Source organism: Salmo trutta, chromosome 25 (genome assembly GCF_901001165.1).
Source record: "Salmo trutta chromosome 25, fSalTru1.1, whole genome shotgun sequence".
Classification (NCBI taxonomy): domain Eukaryota; kingdom Metazoa; phylum Chordata; class Actinopteri; order Salmoniformes; family Salmonidae; genus Salmo; species Salmo trutta.
The window spans coordinates 17,294,136-17,314,594 of NC_042981.1; the positions used below are offsets into that span (position 1 = coordinate 17,294,136).

The 20,459-nt window shown below is 41.1% G+C and overlaps 1 protein-coding gene across 1 annotated transcript in view; it reads right to left on the reverse strand.

The window, feature by feature from the left end:
- Positions 1–17,415: 17,415 nt before the first annotated feature.
- Positions 17,416–20,459, reverse strand: part of LOC115162092 (rho GTPase-activating protein 5) — a 75,361-nt gene continuing 72,317 nt past the window's right edge. The window contains exon 7 of the mRNA XM_029713053.1: positions 17,416–19,899. Coding sequence (XP_029568913.1) covers positions 19,572–19,899 — 328 coding nt within the window. The 3' untranslated portion in view covers positions 17,416–19,571. The remainder of the gene's footprint in view (positions 19,900–20,459) is intronic.

Consider the following 20,459-nt stretch of genomic DNA (forward strand, 5'->3'; position numbering starts at 1 on the left):
AGAGGATCAATACAGCTGCATTAGACCAACAAATATTCACACAAGCACTGACATTTAACCCTTTGTCCTATGCTGAGTCTCCTCCTACACATCTGAACAAACATTGTATCTTTATTGCTAGGCAGGAAACTAAGTGATACTGGCCATAATTTTTTCTTTCTCCTTTAACGTAACCTGATCTCAACCAGCTTCATCACTAATCCATGGCTCTCTCCCCTTATCAATGCCTGCCACGTGATCGCTTTCCCTACATTCCAAGCTTAACCATGAACCTCTGGTGTAGCCCCTCGGCTATGACACCCCTCAGGTCTCTATTACAACTAATGATTAATAACGTTTCAAGTTCAGAAATCCAAACCTATCAGTCCCCCTTTTTGAACAATTGACATCATACTGTTCAACATTACATAAACTTAAAATTACTTATAAATTGACAAACAATGATAATAAAACATGAACACAAAAAATAAACGTGATTAACATTCACCGTGAGGTTTGCAAACTCAGAGACTTATGGCCTCTGTTCTATGATCACAACATACACAATCTATTTCCATTTCTCATAGAACACTGAGCCGTTGACTTCTTCCATTTCAACTTTCTCCTTCTGGTTCCTAAGAGAGTGATAGCACAAGACTTTAAAAGCAACGAGAAACACAAAACATAACAATGTGGTAAGCTATGCATAATTATATTTGCATTAAAACCCAAAGTCTGATAGCATGAAAATTCCCACTCTCTCTTTGCCTGACTCTATGCCTCCAATATACTTTTCTACTGAGTTTGGCAAAAATGAAAGCCCTAAAAAGCCTCCTTATGCTTTCTCCCAGTCTTCCCCTTTCCGGCCACAGGTTCTGAGAGGTGTTCCCAGGCCATGTCATTTTCACTTTGTTCCCCATCTCCTCCATTGCCACCTGACAGGCACGTCACCTGATAAGCAAGTGCGTAGCCCTAATCACTGCTACACTACATTTCACATCAATTCCTTCAGAATGTTGTCCAGAGTACAATTACCCCAACATCTGTCCTTTTATAGGACGCATTAACCAATTAAGCAACCAACCCAACTATGGCAGTTAAAGTGGCTCCCAGACCCAACCATCTGCATGTCTACAGTGGAATTTAGTCCTTTTTTTCTCTCTTTATCTCTGCTTCCTCTGTCATGGCATCTTCAAGCTAACCCATTAAACAGCTGGATCTCACTTCACATGAGAAGTTTGCACCCACCGCGGAGAGACGTGACAATCTTTACCGCTGCAGGTGCTGTAAGGACTGTGTGAGGACTAGACCAACACTGTCCCAACGCCCCCGCCTGGTGTATCTTGATGTACACTCAATCTCCAGAATTCAGCCTGTGCCCTTGGTTATCTCCTGCTCCTCATATGCCTCATGTGTGCTGCAATGCATGGGTCATTTCCTGACAACATAGACTCTCCCATTATGGCAAGATCTCTAATTTGTGACGTGAATAACAGCCCCCGGTACTCCCATCGGTCTCTCAGTTACCATCTACCAAGCCATGTGGCACTAGTCCTCATTAAATGATATCCCAACAATGCTACTAAAGTAACCCTGCTACTACTAACATGGCCCATGTCTATAGCCTCCTTCAGTTGCTGTCCCTACAGCGACTGCTGTTGGTAACTACTGCATGGAATCTGTCAAGTGTTCACTGGCTGTTTGAAATTGGGAAAGAGATTAATGACGTTGGAATAATATCCAACCTAACAAAACTCTGAGTCACAGGTTTCTTGAAAGTTGACAAGTGTCTGAAATGCCAAAACAATCTCTGCTACTTTCACCATGATCTGGGTCTGTGTAATGTTCAGTTTAACTACATAATAGTCCCTATATTGTGCAGTTAGCTGTCCTACCTCTGCTACGAGTTATCTCCTGTAACAATATACATAGTCTCTGGGAATGATACCACTCTATTCCCACAACCTTAATTTATGAGGCCCCACAGATCTACACCCCAGTCACATTCCATCCCACTTAACAGCCCTATGTAAACATTCTGTCTCAACCACAGGCCTCATGTTTACCTCGCCTCCTGCTACAGATACATTTGCACATATATGTAACCTTTATTTGACTAGGCAAGTCAGTTAATGACGGCCTGCCCCGGCCAAACCCGGACGACGCTGGGCCAATTGTGCACCGCCCTATGGGACTTCCAACCATGGCCGGATGTGATACAGCCTGGATTCGAACCAGGGACTGTAGGGGTGCCTCTTGCACAGAGATGCAGTTCCTTAGACCGCTGCGCCACTCGGGAGCCCAATATATCATTCCATCTAACCCATAACACAATAGTCACTACTCTTACTGCACTTCTACGTTTATAAACATACTACAACATTCTCAAATCAGTTATTTAATATACATCAGTCCCTCCTCTGGAACAATGATCACTCTTTTGTTCCTCAAAACCTAAGAACATATTGACTTGAAAAAGTATGTTTAATAATTCACACCACCCTGGATGCTACTACGACTGGGTAAAGAACCGTCCATCCGGTACGTTCTATACCCATGTGCTGCTGGTCTCCATAACCTCTCCTTCATATTCATCCTTGGGTGTTATCGCAAGACACAGACTATGAACCTTGTATGCAATTAATTGTACCGACTCATACAGCAATCTCTGTGTATTGATGCGATTTAACATAAAAATTCTGACATGGTAAAACAAAAGAAAACAAAAGAACATTCATGGTTGACCCAAGCTATCATCCAGTGAGTTCTCTAACAACCTCCCTCTCAGAGGACACTTAAAGATAAGGTTTCTAGAGCCTCCCTAGGCCTAACAAATTTGAGCAGTGCACCCACCCCTCACAGTTTGACAGCAACTCTCTCTCACTGTAGCCGAATCATAGCTAAAACATTTGATAAATTATCCAACCCAAATTCAGAATGACATTCCTTAGTGCTTACTTTGAGTCTATGACTAGAATTCAAGCTTCTCAACCTGGCACACATCATCATGGTTAAAATGTACATTTATAAATGGCACCTTTTATTGTCGGTAATAACTTTTCTCATTACAGCCCCCCTTTGTTCCTGTTTTCCTGTCACGAGTGGCCTGGTAAGGAAAGATCGGTATCTCAATGCATTCTTAGTTTAAATTGTTCAGTGTGTAGACCCCCTCCCCCTTTTCCCGGCACTTATCGTTCTAGCGTATCTTCGTCAGATAGCGTTACAGTTCATCTTCCCAACGGCACATGGCACATGTAACTCTTGCCTGTCACATTTGATGGCCCTTGATAATGTCCCGATTTCCAAATAGATACATCCGTTTTTCCCACGTACACGAGTCTCTCACCTGAGCCGCTACCACCATTCTGTCTGGTCCATTTCTCCCACCAGCACACCAGCATGAGAGAAGTTTGTATGTTCTCTCTCCACGCTCACTCCATATGCACGGTCTCAGGACTCTGGTGTGTTCCTGCCACCGGTACACAGGTTAATGGCTCATACTCAGATAGGAGTGTTAAAAGTCACTGTCGCATTGAACGCCTTTGTCGCTCTTATTTCAGCCGGTTACGGAGGGTTTTGAGTTTCACACACACTGTGGCTGAAATATTCCTACATGCATTAACACACCATCTGACATCACTTTCCATGATAACCTCAAGAGAAGACAGATCAGAACAACAGTTTAGTTCAATTAATTTCTGTTTCAGGAGATCCAGATCATTTTTGAGTGTGCTCCCTGAGGTTACCGCTGGAGGGCACCCATACTTTGTTTCTAGTGTCCAGGTTACCCTGATTGTTGTTATTGGTTTCACCTGTGTTGATTTCCCTCTCGGTTCAACTGTTGACGGGCTATTTAGGTTCCTCTGTGGACAGGGCTCTTTGCTTAGGTCTCATGTTTTGATTAGTGTGCTCATGTGCTATTGCGTTGTTTTTTTTCCTGTGAAGACCTTAGTAAATGTTCTGGATTTACCCTTACCTCTGCCTGCTGTGTTTCTCTGCGCCTGGGTCCGAGTTCGTACTAGCATTATTGTCACACAGACAAGCATTGACTATATGACAAATTATTACAATCCCAATTTTCTTAATAACGTTATCTCTACGACAAATGTCAAAGGGCATAACAACATACAGTTACTATTGAAACCATTTTCAAAATGAGTTCATACTCCCTTATTTTACTGGCGACCTCTTGGAAGAGTTACCAGATCAGGGAGTTAGCACCCTAACCCTTCTGGGAATCTCAACACTCCAGCAGACCCAATCTGGTGAGAAAAAATATCAAATCAGCAATACACATCACAATCCATTTGGAGTAACTGCCAACCCTCATTAACATATATGTTTCTTTCTATATGCAGACTGAACAAAATACATTTGTATATTTACCCAAAGACCAGGGCCCAGGGAACTGGTAATTTTCCCTTCGAACACGATTCACATTGGGATTCAAAAACATGTTAAATCAAAATAAACAAATTTGAGTAACCAATCCACTTAGGGAGTTATCAGGAGTTGTAATTCTAAGGAAATAATGGTATTCCATAAAGTAATGGTAAAATACAATAGAGATGGTGTTTCTCATTTATTTTATAATTAAATCCCACCTGTTTCGATCATTTCTAGTGAGATTGATCAGGCCTCATCAGACAGTCAGAACCCAGGGCATTCAACACCATTAAATATTTCCTCTCCCTTTTCTTTCCCTGTCCTTCTAAAACACTTTAAAAGCATTTCAAACATTTCCATCATTCTGCATACCCAATTTAGAACCAAATTGAAAAGCCCCACTAAATAACAGGCCTTACTTATCTGGGAACTCCATTTATGGCCTTAAAACTGCCAGATACTTTTATACTTAACTGCCAAATATTACTAACTGCTCTACCTAAGACCACAGTCTTGGGGAACATTCCAACGAGAGATAATGAATCCCCCTCCTCTTCTGGAAAAGAAAGTGTACATTTCGTTAGCATTCACTATGCTACATTTTAACCAGCAATTCAAAATAATTCATTATAAACCAAACATGATAATGGTAAATCCACTGTCCTTACTCCAATCATTAAACGTTTGTTTTAATCCACCCCAATGTTTATGTATCTTTTATTTAGCGTGTACTATCCTTAGACACGGCGACTTTATCTCGACACTGAGTCCAACGATTCACTGGTCTCTTTTCCCCATGATTCTCCATAACCACCGCACCAGTATAGGGGTTTAGTAACCCCTATGCTAATTCCTCGTGACACATCCCCCCTTTCGTCCATTCTAGAAATTTAACCCCCCAAGGTTTTCTGAGTTTTTCAAGGAGTGTTTGGACAGATAATTTAAATGTTTTTACCTCTTTAGAATCCATCCCTCTGGCATTTCGCCTAGATTCTTCAACCCAAAATACTTTTCCCTTTGGCAAATTTAGCCAATTTCTCATCATAAGGAATCCGTGATATTTGTTCTCCGGCATCTATTAAAAAGTTGTGTAAGATGTGATCTCATACATATTCTTTCACATAGAACTCTAATCTCTATGAACCACTATCGAGCGAGTCAAGGCCATACATCGCTATGTGAATGTTTCCTGTCCTGCTACTTTCTTCTACGTTTCTTTGTCTTACCTTGGGCATTGAAACTATATTTAGTGACTTTCCCTGTGGCCGTATTAACCCCTCGCACGTCTCATCTTACTCTATTTCATCCACAACCCCCGCAATTGTCGTTTTGATCACAGGTTCAAACCTGCCATCAAAGCCGAAGTATAAATTCTATCAATGTACTCCCGTACCCAGTCTTTTTTGCAGCTGAGTACATCTACTAATTTCCCATATTCGAGCCGAATTGGTAGAATGCTCGTGCGCTTCTTTCAGCGCCTTCATGACTTTATTAAAATCCTCTAGCTCCGCTTTACAGGGAGAATCGGCTGTCTGTCGCTATTTCAATCGTTATTATTCCCAAACCTCTCCCGACGGTGTCCAGGGTGTTTAGATTTCTTCACTCCCGTCTCTAATACACACCTTCGATTAACTATTTTCCAAGGTAGCGCTACCCACTTCCCCGGAGAATGGTTATGGTATTTGTGCCTATTAATTGGTCACGGCACTTAACCTCTCTGGGGTATGTGGGACGCTAGCGTGGACACACTGTCAACAGCCAGTGAAATAGCAGGGTGCCAAATTCAAAACAACAAAAATCTCATAATTCAAATTTCTCAAACATACAACTATTATATCCCATTTTAAAGATACACTTCTCGTTAATCCAACCACATTGTCCGATTTCAAAAAGGCTTTACAGCGAAAGCATAACATTAGATTATGTTAGGACAGCACCTAAACAAGAAAAACCACACAGCCATTTTCCAAGCAAGGAGAGGTGTCACAAAAAACAGAAATACAGCTAAAATAAATCACTAACCTTTGATGATCTTCATCAGATGGCACTCATAGGACTTCATGTTACACAATACATGTATGTTTTGCTCGATAAAGTTCATATTTACATCCAAAAACCCCATTTTACATTGGCGTGTAATGTTCAGAAATGTTTTGCCTCCCAAAACTTCCGGTGAATGAGCACATCAATTTACAGAAATATTCATCATAAACGTTGATAAAATATTAAACTGTTATTCAAATAATTATAGATACACTTCTCCTTAATGCAACCGCTGTGTCAGATTTCAAAAAAACTTTACAGCGAAAGCACACTTTGCAATAATCTGAGTACAGCGTTGAGACACGAAACCAAACCCGCCATTTTGTGGAGTCAACAAAACTCAGAAATAATATTATAAATATTAACTTACCTTTGATGATCTTCATCAGAATGCACTCCCAGGAATCCCAGGTCCACAATAAATGTTTGTTTTCTTTGATAAAGTCCATCATTTATGTCCAAATACCTACTTTTTATTCGCACGTTTTGTCCACTACTCCAAATGCAGGAAGCGCGTGCAAAATGTCACGATGAAAAGTAAAAAAAGGTTATATTTACGTTCGTAGAAACATATGAAACGATGTATAGCATCAATCTTTGGGATGTTTTTATCATAAATCTTCAGTAATATTCCAAACGGACAATTCCAATGGCTTCGAAAAAGAAAAAGAACACAGCTAACTCATGTGTGTGCGCGCCACTGAACTCATGTCATTTTCTCAGTTGTCTTCCAGGAGCTGTTATTCTCTCCCCATTCACAGTAGACACATGTTACAACGTTCTAAAGACTGTTGACATCTAGTGCCTTAGGAAGTGCAAAATGAACCCTAAGTCACTGTATACTGTATAGGCAATCACTTGAAAAACTACAAACCTCAGATTTCCACACTTCCTGGTTGGATTTTTCTCAGGTTTTTGCATGCCATATGAGTTCTGTTATACTCACAGACATCATTCAAACAGTTTTAGAAACTTCAGAGTGTTTTCTATCCAAATCTACCAGTACTATGCATATCCTACCTTCTGAGCCTGAGTAGCAGGCAGTTTACTACGGCACGCCTTTCATCCGGACGTCAAAATACTGCCCCCTACCCTAAAGAAGTTTTAATACCTTGTATTAGAACCAATACTATAGCGTCTGCAAATTTATTACTGGAGAATACATATGACCTAAGGTCTTATTCCAGTGTTGAGCCTCAAATATCACTGTTGTTGATAACACACATTACCAAAATTACTCACACTTGTCTTCCTATTTCCACATAATCTGTCATGGTCCCCCCCCCAAGATCATAAACCAACCTTTCTCTTATTGCTACCGTTACTACAGACGTATCTTGTTCAAACATTCATTCACACCCACACATTCACACCCTGCGGCCTCACGGCCACTGCGACTGGGCCACACTAGGGTTTTACCCTCCACAGGACCACCCTGTCCTTTCCCCTCTCTCTATGAGATTTACCCTCCACAGGAACTATCCTGCTCGGGACTTTATCTGGTTCTAAGAGATTTACTCTATTTATGAGAGTTACCCTCTACAGGAACTATCCTGCTCGGGACTTACTCTATCCTTTATGGTACTAGCAGGAACCAACCTACTCAGGATTTACCCCCTAGGACTTACCCTCTACAGGTACCAACCTATTCGGGTTTACCTTCCGAGACTTACCATATACCACTTTAATCAAAGCCAGTGGCATGTCGTTAGTAAAGATTGGAAAAAAGTAAGGGGCAGATAGACCAAAGCCCAGTCTATTTTACAGTTACTATAGTAAAGTCTGTGGGTTATGGTATTTTAATATACAGTAGATGTTAGCATTTTAGTAATCCACTTATCTAGCTAGTAACCGGAAACACAGTGACAACAATCGGGTCTGCAGCTTCTGTTAGGAAAGAGAAATGGCCCTCTATTTACCAGATAAGCTCATCCACCATGGCTGAAGAGGAAGATCCAGACTGTTGATTGGGAAACAAGAACAAACAATAAGGCATGGGGATTGGGTGTTGAGGGACCACTTGTCACATTGTCCAAGGTGTGTTTGTGTTATGATAAACAATGCGTTTTCTGTCCAGATAAAGACGGTGATGCAGCAATGAAAAAGACCCACCACTGACTAAATGTCGCTTAGTTTTTCAGTCCAACAGGAGGGCATCCCTCAGGCCATCCATTGCATGGACATCCTGTTCCAGTGTGATCTGAGCGTGAGCATCCAGTAGTGGAGACTACAGCACATTGAGCCTGTGGACGGACAGGTCAGTAACTCATCAAATATGATACAATATTGTGTATAACATTGAATTTGTAGATGCATTGAAATGTTGACTTTGTGTCCTCTTTTAAAACCTGTTGTGGTATAGGGGGCAGTATTTTCACGGCCGGATAAAAAACGTACCCGATTTAATCTGGTTACTACTCCTGCCCAGAAATGAGAATATGCATATAATTAGTAGATTTGGATAGAAAACACTCTAAAGTTTCTAAAACTGTTTGAATGGTGTCTGTGAGTTTAACAGAACTCATATGGCAGGCCAAAACCTGAGAAGATTCCATGCAGGAAGTGCCCTGTGTGACAATTTGTTGTCTTTCTGTTGCATCTCTATCAACATTACAGCATCTGTGCTGTAACCTGACACTTTCTAAGGCTTCCATTGGCTCTCTAAAGCCGCCAGAAAGTGGAATGGGGTGTCTGCTGTCTCTGGGCAAAGTACAGCAGCAAAGTTTGTAAGTGGTCAGCCTGGGGACAGTGAGACTGGAGATGCGTGTTCACGAGACTTCTCCATTTTTTTATTTCAGTCTTTGAATGAATACAACGTTGGCCGGTTGGAATATTATCGCTATTTTCCGAGAAAAGTAGCATAAAAAGTGATTTTAAACAGCATTTGACATGCTTCTAAGTACGGTAATGGAATATTTTGACATTTTTTGTCACGAAATGCGCTCGCGCGTTACCCTTCAGATAGTGACCTGAACGCACAAACAAAACAGAGGTATTTGGATATAACTATGGATTATTTGGAACCAAAACAACATTTGTTGTTGAAGTAGAAGTCCTGGGAGTGCATTCTGACGAAAAACAGCAAAGGTAATCCAATTTCTCTCATAGTAATTCTGAGTTTAATTGACCCCGAAGTTGGCGGATGTCAAAATAGCTAGCCGTGATGGCCGAGCTATGTACTCAGAATATTGCAAAATGTGCTTTCGCCGAAAAATTATTTTAAAATCGGACATAGCGATTGCATAAAGGAGTTCTGTATCTATAATTCTTAAAATAATTGTTATGTATTTTGTCAACGTTTATCATGAGTAATTTAGTAAATTCACCGGAGGTTTTCGGTGGGTATGCTAGTTCTGAACATCACATGCTAATGTAAAAAGCTGGTTTTTGATAGAAATATGAACTTAATTGAACAAAACATGCATGTATTGTATAACATAATGTCCTAGGAGTGTCATCTGATGAAGATCATCAAAGGTTAGTGCTGCATTTAGCTGTGGTTTGGGTTTATGTGACATATATGCTAGCTTGGAAAATGGCTATGTGATTATTTGTGTCTATGTACTCTCCTGACATAATCTATTGTTTTGCTTTCGCTGTAAAGCCTTTTGGAAATCGGACAACGTGGTTCGATTCAGGAGAAGTGTATCTATAAAATGGTGTAAAATAGTCCTATGTTTGAGAACTTTGAATTATGACATTTTGTGGTTTTAAATTTGGCGCTCTGATTTTTCACTGGCTGTTGAATAGTGTGGGACGATTTCGTCCCACCTCCCCTAGAGAGGTTAACCATATTTAAGACATGAGGCGTGACATGCAGAACATCAGGCTCTCCCTATGAGAAGCAGTGCATAATCACCGCCACCTTCAGCAAGGAGATCTGCTGGGAGTGATCTACTCTCTCACTCACTCTGGGGGTAAGACATCATTTAAACATCAGAGATATGAATTCTCACTCTGCCCATGATAACATGCAATGTGAATTGTTGTACTACTGACTAAAACTGAGGAGATGCACTCAGATCAGCATTTGTGATTTAACTAATCCTAACCACGTTACTTTAGTTGGCTGCTTTGAGCAAAACTTAAATGTAATATTATAACAACTACAGTGGTTCCTCCTTTAAAAGTTGCATCGTACTGCGGAACACCTTGCGTGCTGCCGCAGCGTTCTGTGGCACGTTATTGAACTTTCAGCCATTTTTTCTGTTATTGCAAGTTATTGCTAGTTTGACCACCAGAGGGCATCTTTGAGAAGCGTTTGATAGGATTTTGTATTGGCATTACCAGAGAATATAAAACCTTTTTTTCGAATAACATAGTATTTGGGATTGATTTTAAGAAATTCGGCATAATTAATTTGATTAATATTATGGTGATTCTATTCAGAGAAAAACTAAACCCTCAGGGTTTTCGCTAGGGTGGAATGGAAAATATGGCGCTGTACAACATGACAGTAGGCTACAGGATTGGAGGATTCTATATTGTTTGCCTTCATTAAACAACTTTGTTCCAATATTTCTGTAAGTCAGTGATATTTATTCCCATAGTAATGTTTTATGGATCCATAACTAAATCAACATCTGCATTTTGAAAGAGTATTTTTTTAATCATAATTTCATTAATGAAATGTGTTTACTTGTTTATTAGGCTACTGTGCACTCTAGAATACATACTGTAGTAAACATGGGAAAGTGCCTAATTCCTTATATAAGGGACAGTACTACAGAATGCGGGGCACGCAGAAGACTGGTGTTATTTCATAGTTGTGATGTCTTCACTATTATTCTACAATGTATAACATAACCTATTCTAGGAGCCTATAGTTTGTGTATGATCTTTATTCATTGTTCAATGTCAGGTACAGTCAGGGATGACTGGGGCCTTCAGCAAGTAAGACACGGTAAGAAATAATTTGAATTTCACAGATATAAATACAACCAAAACTTGAATGTATTATAACCTATTATGGGAGCCTAATGGGTGGCTGTGAACGACAGTGCATTTGAAAAGTATTCAGACACCTTGACTTTTTACACATTTTATGTTACAGCGTTATTCTAAAATTGATAAAATTATTTATTTTTCGTCATCAATCTACACACAATACCCCATAATGACAAAGAGAAAACTGGTTTTTAGAAATGTTTGCAAATATATTAAAAATAATAGAGTAATACCTTATTTACATAAGTATTCTCCATTGCTATGAAAGTCGAAATTGAGCTACTGTAAGGTGCATCCTATTTCCATTGATCATCCAATCCAAGACATGATTGTGTCAAGGCTCAGATCTGGGGAAGGATACCAAAAACTTTCTGCAGCATTAGGTTCCCAGGAATAGGTTCCCAGGAACACAGTGGCCTCCATCATTCTTAAATGGAAGAAGTTTGTAACCACCTAGACTCTTCCTAGAGCTGGCCGCCTGACCAACTGCGTAATTGGGGGAGAAGGGCCTTGGTCAGGGAGGTGAAGAAGAATCCGATGGTCATTCTGACAGAAATACAGAGTTCCTCTGGAGATGGGAGAACCTTCCAGAAGGACAAACATCTCTGCAGCACTCCACCAATCAGGCCTTTATGGTAGGGTGGCCAGACGGAAGCCGCTCCTCAGTAAAAAGCACATGACAGCCTGCTTGGAGTTTTCCAAAAGGCATCCAAAGGACTGACCATGAGAAACAAGATTCTCTGGTCTGATGAAACAAAGACTGAACTCTTTGGCCAGAATGACAAGTGTCACGTCTGGAGGAAACCTGACACATCCCTACGGTGAAGCATGGTGGTGGCAGCATCATGCTGTGGGGATGTTTTTCAGTGGCTTCAGAGCACTCAGGACCTCAGACTGGGGTGAAGGTTCATCTTCCAACAGGATAACGACCCTAAGCACACAGCCAAGACAACGCAGAAGAAAATCCCCAAATACAGGTTTTCCAAGCTTGTAGCGTCATATCCAAGAAGACTTGAGGCTGTAATCACTGTCAAAGGTGCTTCAACAAAGTACTGAGTAAAGGGTCTGAATACTAATGTAAATGTGATATTTCCGTTTTTTTATTTGTAATTGGCAAAAATGTCTAAACCTCTTTTTGCTTTGTCATTACGGGCTATTGTGTGTAGATTGATGAGGGGGGAATCTATTTAATCCATTTTAGAATAAGGCTGTAACGTAACAAAATGTGTAAAAAGTCAAGGGGTCTGAATACTTTCCGAATGCACCATATGCGGAACATTTTTGGACCATTGTCTTCCCTGACAATAGGTACTGACAGGAGCAATATGAGTCTGTCAGAGTTTCAAGCTGGATGGGGAGGCTTTAGTAATCCACAAAACGAAGAAGCAGGTGTCCCTTCCAGTAATGTGGAGCTGACCTTGGACCTGGTGCCAGTAAGGATGGTCTTCCTGGAGACTGTAAGCCCTCCGTCCTTCGACTTCACAGCCTCTTCAATGGTAAGGTCTCTTGCACCATAGGGACACTTGACCTCACCACTGCTGTGGTGTCCGCTAGACCATCCGGTGAGGCACCCAGGATCCCAGCCCCCGTGACGCAAAGTCCTGACTCTTGCACATCCATCCCTGTTGCCATTTTTAATGCCTTGATGCCCTCCTCTTCATTAATCTGTGCCCCACTTTACAGACCCACCCCATCCAACGACTGTGATCAGAGGACACTTTTTTAGCAGCAACGGAGTAACATGCTTGGCCCTAACCACTGCTTCATAATTGCTGTCCGTCAACCTCCCTCTCCTCATGGTGTGCCAGTTGGGGTTGGTGCGCTGTCTAACTATTGCCTGCCGTATAGCCTCCAGCTGCTCCATCGACAGCGCCATGCCAGATTGCCCCAGGTGCCCTTGTTTTTTAGCAATGTCCAGTACAGACAGGGATGGCAGGGAGGGTAGCAGTTGTTCTAGCTCAGGTTCAAGGAGACATGCCATTCAACTGAAGCTGCCCCGGAGACGGTTCCTTTTCCATGGAAGGTGTTGTAGTCTTCGGGCCAGGTACAGGTCCTCCACTGATTGCACCTTGTAGGGCACGGCTGGTTTCCTCCACTCACATTCCATATCCGTACTGCAGATATTGTGAACCACAAATAGGCTGCATGGCTACACTCATGTGGTAGAGAGAATCCTCTGGTCACCTATAGAGACCTGCCAAGAGGAAGGATGTTAAGTGGCACATGCCTTTCAATGCATGACTTTGAACACCTTGAATTGTTGTGAAAAATGTGCCATATAAAGTTTTATTTGTTGACATTACAGCTGTAGAATATTTAATAAATTGTAGTTTTCATGAGGACAAGTGGTTTTTCCATAAACTTTGAATTGATAACTTGGGATTTTATCACTTGACATATCAATTATATAGTGGGAAGGATCCTATAAATGAAGACTGTGTTATTGCATGTACCACTCCGAATAAATAAATACTGTGCCTTTTTAAGATTTATCTGGTTGTGCAATTATACTGAAAAAATATAAATGCAACATGTAACAATTTCAAAGATTTTACTGAGTTACATTTCATATAAGGAAATCAATCTATTAAAATAAATGTATTTGGCTCTATTCAATGGATTTCACATGACTGGGCAGGGACGCAGCCATGGTGAGCTGATGCCTTCCCAGGACCACCCCACTTGGGAGCCAGGCCCACCGACTGGGGAGCCAGGCTCAGCCAATGAGAATTCGTTTTTCCCGACAAAAGGGCTTTATTACAGACAGAAATACTCCTGTTTCATTAGCTGTCCGGGTGGCTGGTCTCGGATGATCCCGCAGGTGAAGAAGCCTGATGTGGAGGTCCTGGGCTGGCGTGGTCTGCGGTTGTGAGGCCGGTTGGAAGTACTGCCAAATTCTCTAAAATGACATTGGAGGTTGCTTATGGTAGAGAAATAAACATCGAGTTGTCTGGCAACCGCTCTGGTGGACATTTCTGCAGTCATGACAATTGCATGCTCCCTCACATCTGTGGCATTGGGTTGTGACAAAATTGCACATTTTAGTGGCCTCTTATTGCCCCCAGCACAAGGTGCACCTGTGTAATGATCATGCTGTTTAATCAGCTTCTTGATATGCCACACCTGTCAGGTAGATGGATTATCTTGGCGAAGGAGAAATGCTCACTAACTGGGATTTTAAACAAATTTGTGAGAAACATTTGCGAGAAATGTTTCTGGGAACTTTTATTTCAGCTCATGGAACATGGTACCAACACTTTGAGTTTATATTTTTTTTCAATTATAAATATATATATATACACACACACACAGTACCAGTCACAAGGGTTTTTCTTTATTTTTACTATTTTCTACATTGTAGAATAAACTATGAAATAACACACGTGGAATCATGTAGTAACCAAAAAAGTGTTAAACAAATCAAAATATATTTTAGATTTGAGATTCTTCAAAGTAGCCACCCTTTGCCTTGACAGCTTTGCACACTCCTGGCATTCTCTCAACCAGCTTCACCTGGAGTTCCCGCATATGCTGAGCACTTGTTGGCTGCTTTTCATTCACTCTGCGGTCCAATTCATCCTAAACCGTCACAATTGTGTTGAGGTCGGGGGATTGTAGAGGCCAGGTCATCTGATGCAGCACTCCATCACTCTCCTTCCTGGTCAAATAGCCCTTACACAGCCTGGAGGTGTGTTGTGTCATTGTCCTGTTGAAAAACAAATGATAGTCCCACTAAACGCAAAACAGATGGGATGGCATTTTGCTGCAGAATGCTGTGGTAGCCATGCTGGTTAAGTGTGCCTTGAATTCTAAAATAAATCACCAACAGTGTCACCAGCAAAGCACCATCACACTACCTGCATGCTTCACTGTGGTGTTCACACATGAGGCGATCATCCGTTCACCTACTCTGCGTCTCACAAAGACATGGCGGTTGGAACCAAAAATCTTACATTTGGACTCATCAGACCAAAGGACAGATTTCCACGTGTCTAATGTCGATTGCTTGTGTTTCTTGGCCCAAGAAAGTATCTTCTTCTGAGGCCTGATTTATGCAGTCTCCTCTGAACAGTTGATGTTCAGATGTGTCTGTTACTTGAATTGCGTGAAGCATTTATTTAGGCTGCAACCTGAGGCTGGTAACTCTAATGAACTTATCCTCTCTGGGTCTTCCTTTCCTGTGGCGGTCCTCAAGAGAGCCAGTTTCATCATAGCGCTTGATGGTTTTTGTGACTGCACTTAAAGAAACGTTCAAAGTTCTTACTTTCTGGATTGACTGACCTTCATGTCTTAAAGTAATGATGGACTATCGTTTCTCTGCTTATTTGTGCTGTCCATAATATGGACTTGGTCTTTTACCAAATAGGGCTATCTTCTGTATACCATCCCGACCTTGCCACAACACAACTGATTGGCACAAACGCATTAAGAAGGAAAGAAATTCCACAAATAAACATTTAACAATGCACACCTGTTAATTGAAATGCATTCTGGTTGAGAGAATGCCAAGAGTGTGCAACGCTGTTTGGCAAAGGGTTGCTACTTTGAAGAGTCTCTCAAATTAGTTATTTTCTGTATCTCCTTGCTAATGTAGGTAGGATTAATTTGTACAATACCATATTCTGTGATAATTGACAAATAGTTTCAAAAAGTAAAAGTTTTAACTCATTGCAATATCACCACATCTATTTTAGTCTACTCTCTTTGTATTTTATATTCTATTCTATTCATCCCAAAAGCATCAACCCACTGGGCATACTGGTTGAATTAATGAAATTACGTTGAATTGACATCTGCACAATGGGACGCTTTTCTACCCTAATGGGGCACTACCAGGCCTATACAGAAGATGGCGTACGTGTGCTATCGTCAAGGAATATCATGGTGGACTGCAGAGAAGCTTCCATTATCCTGCTTGTTGTTCATGGTGTATATTTCAAAACTGGAGTTGATTTTGATAGTGTTGATGAAATATGTCTTGTTGCATTGTATTCCCCTAAGGCTAATTGTAACCTTTTGTATCAACCATCTTTACCTGTACCTGAGTATCCTCTGACTGGACTCTGACTTTCCGAAAAATTACCATTCCATATGTTTACCAGAAGGAAAGACAAGTGTACAACAGATGTTATATTAGAGTTTTTTTATTTGGGCCTTGCTATGCGGGATCCTTGTGTCGTCCCAACTCTGACGTCACTGAATTGAAGTTGTTTATCTAATCTAATGGTTTAAGGTTAGGGCAGGGTTCAAACGATCCCGGATAGCACTAGACTTTTCCTTTTGGTGCATATTTTTGAGGACAATTCTATTGAAATACAGACATTTAAATAATATATTATATGTCTGTGAAAATATCATTACACATTTTGAACAAAAAAAACTGAAAGAAAATTAAAAAAACATTCTACAAACATGAGCAGGCCAGGCTGTAATACATTTTCATGAATATAAAAATAAATATTTTCATGTTGCGGCTAGGACATGTTTCCCCACCAGGTGGTGGACTTTCATCACTTCTCGCCTGAGGGGGGTTGTGTGACTGGGACATCGAATTAATTAAACTGAACAAACTGTTCTCGAAACTACTGCAGATCCTGCAATTTAGGTTTCAAGCGGATATGAGCTTAAATAATTAATGAATGTGACAAATAGATTCTAGCCCTGTCACATGAAATGTTGATTGTGTTGCATTGCTCTTCAGCTACTCTATTTTACTTTCATACTACACCATGTCAATCAGAGGCTGCTGGGAGGAGCTATAGGAGGACAGGCTCATTATAATGGCTGGGATGGTATGAATGGAACGGAGTCAAACATGTTTACATATGTTTAATGTGTTTGATACCATTCCATTTATTCCATTCCAGCCATTGCAATGAGCCTATCCTCCTATTGCTCCTCCCACCAGCCTCCACTGATGTCAATGCAGTCCAACAATGACCAAACCCTGTAATCATATTCCCAGCTGTATAAGAAACGAGAGCATATTTCAACACCATTTAGACTCAAGCTTGGAGAAATTTAAAAAAAAAAATTATTATGAAAGTAAACCAAACTCAATTTTTTTTTTTCTCAAAATCATTTATTTACTATAATACATAGCAGATGTTAAAATCTTAAGAGTTTGTACACCGGCTTGAATGAGGCAGATCTTATGAATAAAATACGGTTGCGTTTTATTGAAACAACACAAAAGGTATATTCTATCTAGCAGCTGCACACTCCTTTCTCCCCTTCCACCACATTATCTGGAGTGTCTCTATAGAGAAGAATAACAATAATAGGTTGTCTGAAATGGCATCCTATTCCCTATATAGTGCACTTCTTTTGACCAGGATCCATAGGGCTTTGGTGAAATGTAGTGAACTACGTAGGGAATAGGGTGCCATTTAAGTCACAGGCATAGTCTTGAGTCTTAAAAATGTCTTCGATCTGTCAATCTGTTTCCCCCTTCATCCCACCAAGCTCCTCTCTCCCTCTACTTACACTTTTCCTTTCCAGAACTTTCTAAGCAGCATCTTTTACTTACAGCAAAACAAAATTCTGTACCATTTACAAAGGAGCAATGGTTCTTTATTCATAAGATAAATGGCATTAAGTCCACAGTCAATTAATCTAACCCAAACATTTTTGTACATCATACCACAAATAAATCTGATTTTAGTAGGTTTTACAAGATTATACAGAATTTCAGTACCCCATGGTATTTTGCTATATCAGCAATCTTATCTGCTGATATATATTTCCCCCCTCTATTTAAGGGAAACAATTAGACAGATAACCAAAATATGATATTAAGAGTTAACTTTCATGGCAAAAAGAATGAATGAACAATAGATAGAATTTCAGCCCTGTTTCAATGTTCCCTCAATCAAGTTAGATAAAAAAATATCATCTGAATGAAAGCGGTTAATATTGAGTTGTAAATTCAGTCTTTTTTTTTATTGTTCCTTTTTTTGGAGGCAAAAAAATACATGCAAATTTAGTTGAACAAACAGAAGAACAACACAAAGATCTCTTATTGGTGAGTATCACCACCGCCAAGACATTTCATCAATTAAACAAAAAAAGTAGAACAGAACAAAACAAGAGAGACCGAGACTGCTTTGCAATGCGTTCATTTCAGAGTTAACACAGAGATGTGCCAGTAGGGTTCTAGTAGTGGGATGCTTCCTTCATAAGCTTCAGGAATTGCATGAGTTCTGCTCCAATAGGAGATAGGAGGCCAGTCTGTCTGTCTGTCTTATGTCCCGGTCTGGTGCAGTACAGCATCAGTCTTTCACATAGAGTCCCCTCCCTCCCAAACAGTGCGAGGCGTTGGGAGCAGGTAGAGAGACAAAGCCTGCCAACGTTCACTGTCTTTCTGTCCCTCAAACCGTTCAGATAAAAATGTAAATCATACTGGTAAAAATACAAGAACCCATCATCATCATTGCCAAATCATACAAAAATAAACAAGCAGAAGAATGTCTACGCTGGTAGAAGTGTCATAACAGATGGTGCACCATCTAACGTCAAGTTCACTTGAATGAATAAAGGGTTTAAAAAAAAAACACAACTAGTATAAATATATTTTCCTTATATTTTGGAAGGTGTTGTAGAATTTAGCAAATCATTTTTGCATCGCATGTTTTTGTCCATCTGCTGGAGGCATACAGCATCCTTATTACTGTGTATTACTGTACAGCACTGAATGACAAAAAATGCATTTGTTTTGATGTTGTTTTTTGTTCCTGGGGGATAGCTCGATGAGTCAGTCACCCCTGAATCCAGTCAGTCACCCCTGAATCCAGTCAGTCACCCCTGAATCCAGTCAGTCACCCCTGAATCCAGTCAGTCACCCCTGAATCCAGTCAGTCGCCCCTGAATCCAGTCAGTCGCCCCTGAATCCAGTCAGTCGCCCCTGAATCCAGTCAGTCACCCCTGAATCCAGTCAGTCGCCCCTGAATCCAGTCAGTCACCCCTGAATCCAGTCAGTCACCCCTGAATCCAGTCAGTCACCCCTGAATCCAGTCAGTCGCCCAGAAAGGGGAGCAGAGAACAAAGTTGATCATTTAGTAATGTTGTTGTTTTGTTTTGCAGTCAGAGGGACTCCAAAGGGAGGGGAAAGGAGGACACATCACATCACCCTATGTCCCCCCACCAGCCCAGCCTTACCCCTACCCCACCTGGGTCCTCCAATCCTGGGGCTTGGGGGGGATGGGTGGGTGGGGGGTCTATATGAGTGGCTCAGGCTGCAGGGACATACTGTGCTGGATCTGCTGGGGCTGAAGAGGAGGGGGCAGCTGCAGGGGCCTCAGGGCCTCCACCATGCTGTGACAGTGGTGGGGTGGTGGGGTGCTCTCGGTGCTGGAGCTCTCCTGGATGTCTCCGCCGTAGAAGAAGTAGTGGTTCTGCTGGATGAAGGACTCGATGACAGACTGGTTGAGCTTGGTGGTGGAGAGTGTGTCCTTGTTCTCAAAGTCGGGACGCATCAATGTGGGCCAGAAGCAGATGGATAGATTGTCGGCCGTCATCAGGGTGGTCTTACTCTGCTGGCTCACCCTGGGGAAACACACAGTTTCACTGATTTATTCCAACCATACTTATTTTGTACTTTATTTTAAAAATAAAGAATCAGGTACTCAATTAGAGGGGAGTGGAGAGAAGTCAGAGAAGTGAACTCTGGTCTCCAGAACAGTAGCTATACACTAAATATACCTTCCTAAATATACCTTCCATTGCAGTTCTTGACACAAACCGGTGCGCCTGGCACCTACCACCATACCCCATTCAAAGGCACTTAAATATTTAGTCTTGTCCATTCACCCTCGTCTCAATTGCCTTAAGGCTTAAATATCCTTCTTTAACCTGTCTCCTCCCCTTCATCTGCACTGATTGAAGTGGATTTAACAAGTGACCTCAATAAGGGATCATAGCTTACACCTTGATTCACCTGGTCAGTCTATGTCATGGAAAGAGCAGGTGATCTTAATGTTTGTATACTCAGTGTATATCACAACAGAAAACTGCATTATGTTCATGTAGCATCTCTCTACTGAACACGACCTGGTCCAACTACAGGACTGTATGACATGCTTGTTTTTATGACTACTGTCACATAA